Source organism: Rhagoletis pomonella, unplaced genomic scaffold (genome assembly GCF_013731165.1).
Source record: "Rhagoletis pomonella isolate Grant_MI unplaced genomic scaffold, Rhpom_1.0 Rhpom_scaffold_12672, whole genome shotgun sequence".
In the NCBI taxonomy this organism is placed as follows: Eukaryota; Metazoa; Arthropoda; class Insecta; order Diptera; family Tephritidae; genus Rhagoletis; species Rhagoletis pomonella.
In genome coordinates this window covers 1-4,571 of record NW_023471201.1, presented here as the reverse complement: position 1 = coordinate 4,571, position 4,571 = coordinate 1, and the positions used below count along the sequence as shown (strand labels likewise).

General features: G+C 47.6%; 1 protein-coding gene across 1 annotated transcript; it reads right to left on the bottom strand.

The window, feature by feature from the left end:
- Positions 1 to 1,973: 1,973 nt before the first annotated feature.
- On the bottom strand, positions 1,974 to 4,510 carry LOC118756877 (the record flags this gene model as incomplete). Its single annotated transcript, XM_036491611.1, has 2 exons — positions 4,060 to 4,510; positions 1,974 to 3,565 (listed from the first exon to the last, which is right to left on the bottom strand). Coding segments are annotated over exons 1-2 (2,043 nt in total), but the record flags the coding sequence as incomplete, so codon positions are not given.
- Between the last annotated feature and the right edge of the window lie 61 nt (positions 4,511 to 4,571).

Below are 4,571 nucleotides of genomic sequence, written 5' to 3'. Positions count from 1 at the left end.
GCTCCAGGATGACATCGAATTACCCTCGCTAGTAACCACTTTGTAGGTGGAGTAGGCTCGTTGAACACAGCTACTATATCTCCTTCTTCGAAGTTGCGTGTTGGCCGAAACCACTTTGTGCGACGTTGCAGGCTGACAAGATATTCATCTCTCCAACGACGCCAAAAATGCCGCCTTATTGCGGAAATTAACTGCCAACGTTGATAAAGATTTCCGCAGAACCCTTGACCCTCAGGTTCTGGGATTGACTTAAGCGGCTCCCCAACGATAAAGTGCCCTGGGGTTAACGCTTCGAGGTCGACTGCGCTTGTTGTGCCTTCACATAACGGGCGGGAGTTCACGCATGCTTCGACTTCTGTCAATAATGTACTAAACTCTTCGTATGAAAGTAGAGTTTCGCCCAAAACGCGTTTTAGGTGGTATTTAATGCGCTTGATACCGGTCTCCCAGTACCCACCCATATGCGGCGCGGTCGGCGGATTAAAACGCCACTCTATGTTCGACTCAGAAAAGAAAGATTGTAGTCTGCCGTCTGCCATGCATTGCTCATATCTGTTGCGAAGTTCCTTCTCAGCGCCGACGAAGTTTGTGCCATTATCTGAAAACACCGTCTTGCAATACCCTCTTCGGTTAATAAACCTTTTGAACGCGTTAAGAAAAGCGGAAGTCGATAAATCTCCGACAAACTCTAGGTGCATTGCGCCAGTGCACATACAAATGAAGGAGCAAATATAGCCTTTGATGGACTTAAACATGTATGGGCCGGCAAAATCTACGGCGGTGCGAATGAAACAGCGGACGTAGGTAACTCGAGATACAGGAAGATCACCCATTGATTGCGTAGCGAGATTCCGATTTAAATAAGTACATTTTACGCACTTGCGATAAGCACTGCGGATCAAGTTGCGGGCGCCAATAACCCAGTAGCGCCGTAGCAAAACCACTTGCATTAAACGTGGTCCTGCATGCAGAGTGAACCGATGAATGTCGAATATGATTAGCTTCGACAGCGGAGAATTCTTGGGTAAGATGACGGGATGCTTTGCATCATATGCGACATCCGCGGACTTCAGTCTACCCCCAACTCGAAGAATACCATTTGAGTCGAGAAACGGCTGCAAGCGCAACAGGCTACAGCGGAGCGGGATCGGCCTTTTTGCGCTGCAATGAAAAATTTCGCTAGTAAAGAAAAAATGTTGGGTATACCTTATTAAACGGCGCTCAGCTTCAGCTATCTCAACACAGCTAGGAGGACCACATCTTTTTTCGCCAGTGCGTTGAATACTAGAGCGGGTATTGAGCATAAAACGTAAAACGTAAGCGATGATTCGCCGTAATTTGGAGTACGACGAGTATTTAGTCATTATCGACCAATGAAGATCCGAGTTTGTGACGTGAGAATGAACCTTCTTCCGTAGACCCAACTCCGTTACGTGCGTTTTTGATAAGCCTTGCTTCCAAAACTGGTTTGAACTACTCAGAAAGTCTGGACCGTTCCACCATTGCTCATGGTGCAGAAGTTTTAGCGGAGTCATACCTCTAGACGCGCAATCTGCTGGATTTCCTTCAGAGCGTACGTGATTCCAGCACTCCGGAGGAAGAATCTCGTGGATATCAGCGACCCGGTTTGCGACAAACGTTTCCCATCTGCTAGGGTGTGCTTGCAACCACGCCAACGTAATAGTTGAGTCCGTCCAAGCAAATAACGGGTATCGTAGATCACCCCAACTATGCAACACACTTCTAACTAACTTAGCAGCGAGGTGAGCAGCGCACAGTTCCAAGCGTGGCAAAGATGTAGTTTTAATCGGTGCCACTTTGGTTTTGGCCGAAATTATTGAAACGGTGACCTGACCGTCACTATGAACGGTGCGTGCGTACATCACTGCAGCGTAAGCGCGCTCGGAAGCATCAGCGAAAATGTGCAATTCAGTAAAGGATGCAGTCGTTCCACAACCGAGCCAGCGACTCACCTTCAAGTCTACTAGTTTCTGCAGCTGCACGCGATGATCAACCCATAGATTTGCTATTGTGTCTGGTATCAAGTCATCCCATCCAACCTCAGCGCGCCAAATGTCTTGGAACCACATTTTCGAGCATATTGTCACAGGAGCAAGTAAGCCCAGCGGATCAAAGAGAATACTGGCATCTGACAAAAAGGCTCTCTTAGTCAAAATAGCGGGTGGCTCCTTTAGGTCGACTGCGAATGTAAAGTAGTCGCCCTCTATGTTCCAAATGAGGCCTAACGCATGAACGTCCTTACCGTCGACTATGTAATGGGATATAGTTTGAGATGACTTGGAGATGATTTCTTTCAGCTCAGCGCAGTTAGATGCCCACTTCCTTAGTTCGAAGCCGCCTTCTTGAAGAATTTCGGATACGTTTTGTTGAAGCAACCGGAGTTGTGACTTGCAAGAGGCTCCAGTTAGCAGGTCATCCATGTAAAAATCATTGAGGATCGCGTCAACCGCTTTCTTACACCCATTAGTTGTGCACTTAGCAGTTTGTTGCAACGCTTTTACAGCTAAGTGAGACGCGGCGGCCACCCCGTACGTTACGCGGAACATGCGGTAATCTCTAATGGGTGAAGATGGATCTGGACGCCAAACGATTCGTTGCAGATCGACGTGTTTCGACGAAACGCAGACCTGCCGATACATCTTAGCTACATCCGCGGTTACCGCGTAGCGATGCGTTCTGAAGCGCAGCAATATAGAATATAAATCTTGCTGTAGCTGAGGTCCAACAAACAATGCGTCATTAAGCGAGTTACCCGTGGTGGTTTTGGCGGACGCGTTGAGGGCTACCCTCAGCTTGGTCGTAACGCTGGATTCTTTAATGACTGGGTGGTGTGGCATATAATACACCTCACTCGTCGTTTCAAACACCTCCTCCATGTGACCCATGTCAATGAGCTCTCTCATGAACTCATCGTAGCGTAAGCGCAAATCGCTGTTGCTAGCGAGCCTTCGTTCTATGCATAGCAGGTTACGTATTGCGAAGTTTCGTGACTCACCCAATACTGTATTAGGTTTAAGTGGTAGTTCAACCACAAAGCGACCATCCGGCATTCTTTGATGTGTAGAATTGAAGTGATTCTCGCAGAAGTTTTCCTCATGCGTGAGATGCTGTTTCTGCGGCGAGTCTTCGAGCTCCCATAACCTAGCGAGCGCTCGATCTAATTGCACATCACAATGCAGCGATTGCAAACTAGGCGTTGGCGAACCAAGACTGTCAACGTTTCCAAATAAAGTCCAGCCAAAAACTGTTTTCTGGGCCATAGGCGTGCCAGACGGACCTTTTCGAAGCTCCACACAGATTAGTTGATCCATTACATCCATGCCTACGAGTACGTCTATGCGGCCAGGCTTCGCGAAATTTGGATCAGCTAGGAATGAGCCTTGGATATGTGGCCAACTAGAAACACTCAAGGTCTGCGTCGGCAAATCGTTGGTGATTTTCGGAAGAATCAGCGCGGTAATATCGTAGCATTTATCCGAACAATTAGACGAAAGCGTGAGCAGCGTTTCGCCTCTACAGCGACCGCCTTGCGATGAACAAATTCCTGTGACAAATACAGAAGACGATGAACGTGTTAATCCCAAACGCTGTACACATGCCTCACAAAAGAGGCGTGCGACCCGGTGTCGAACAATAAACGTGCTGTCTGCCAATGACCAGCGCAGTCTCGAATCTTTACTAATGCGGTAGATAATATAACTGATTTTTGCGTTGCAGGTAGCGGAATGGAACCAGCACTCAAGCAGGACGAAACGTGTGAAGCAGCGCTATTTACTGCTAAAGCGGTGGCAGATGAACCAGTTGCATGGTTGCTTACAGATGCGGGATTCGAAGCGGCAGCGATGGCATCAACGACATGAGCCGATGTGGCGGCGGGTGAATGTGTATTACTGTGAAGCAGCGTATGGTGTCATTGATGACATATTCGGCAAGCGGATGAGCTATTACAGCGTTCTTTGTAATGCCCTGGACTTAAACAATTCAAGCAAGCTTTGGATTCTTTGATAAATTTAGATTTTGCAGTAAAATCTAAACTACGAAATTTGTCGCAAGAGTAGATCTTATGAGCTGCATTGCAGTACATGCAGCGCGCGGGGTTTTGCTCTGGAATTGCGTGAAATACTTTTGTTGATTTCGCAGCGTATTTATGCGTCGTCGGCTTAATAGTTGTTGCCTGCGGAACAGGCGCGGTAATCATTGCCAATGAGCGGCACCTAATCTCCAGAAACGTTGTCAGTTGTTCGAAGGTGGGGGGTTCATCGCTAATAAGCGATAACTCCCACTGCTTGCGGGTTTCGAACGCGAGTTTATTTACTGTATTATGTACTAACCAATCGTCCCAGAAGTCTACGGGACGCCCTAATGCTTTAAGCTCTCGTATGTGTTGCTGAATTGCATCGAGAACACCCTTAATAGCATCAGCAGTGTCACCCGAAGCCTTGCGAACGTCAGCTATCGCCCTGAGGTGTGCCTCAACAATAACTCGCATTACTTTATAGCGAGATTTTAGCAAGTCCCACGCCTCTGTGTAGTTTGCATCACAGATTTTG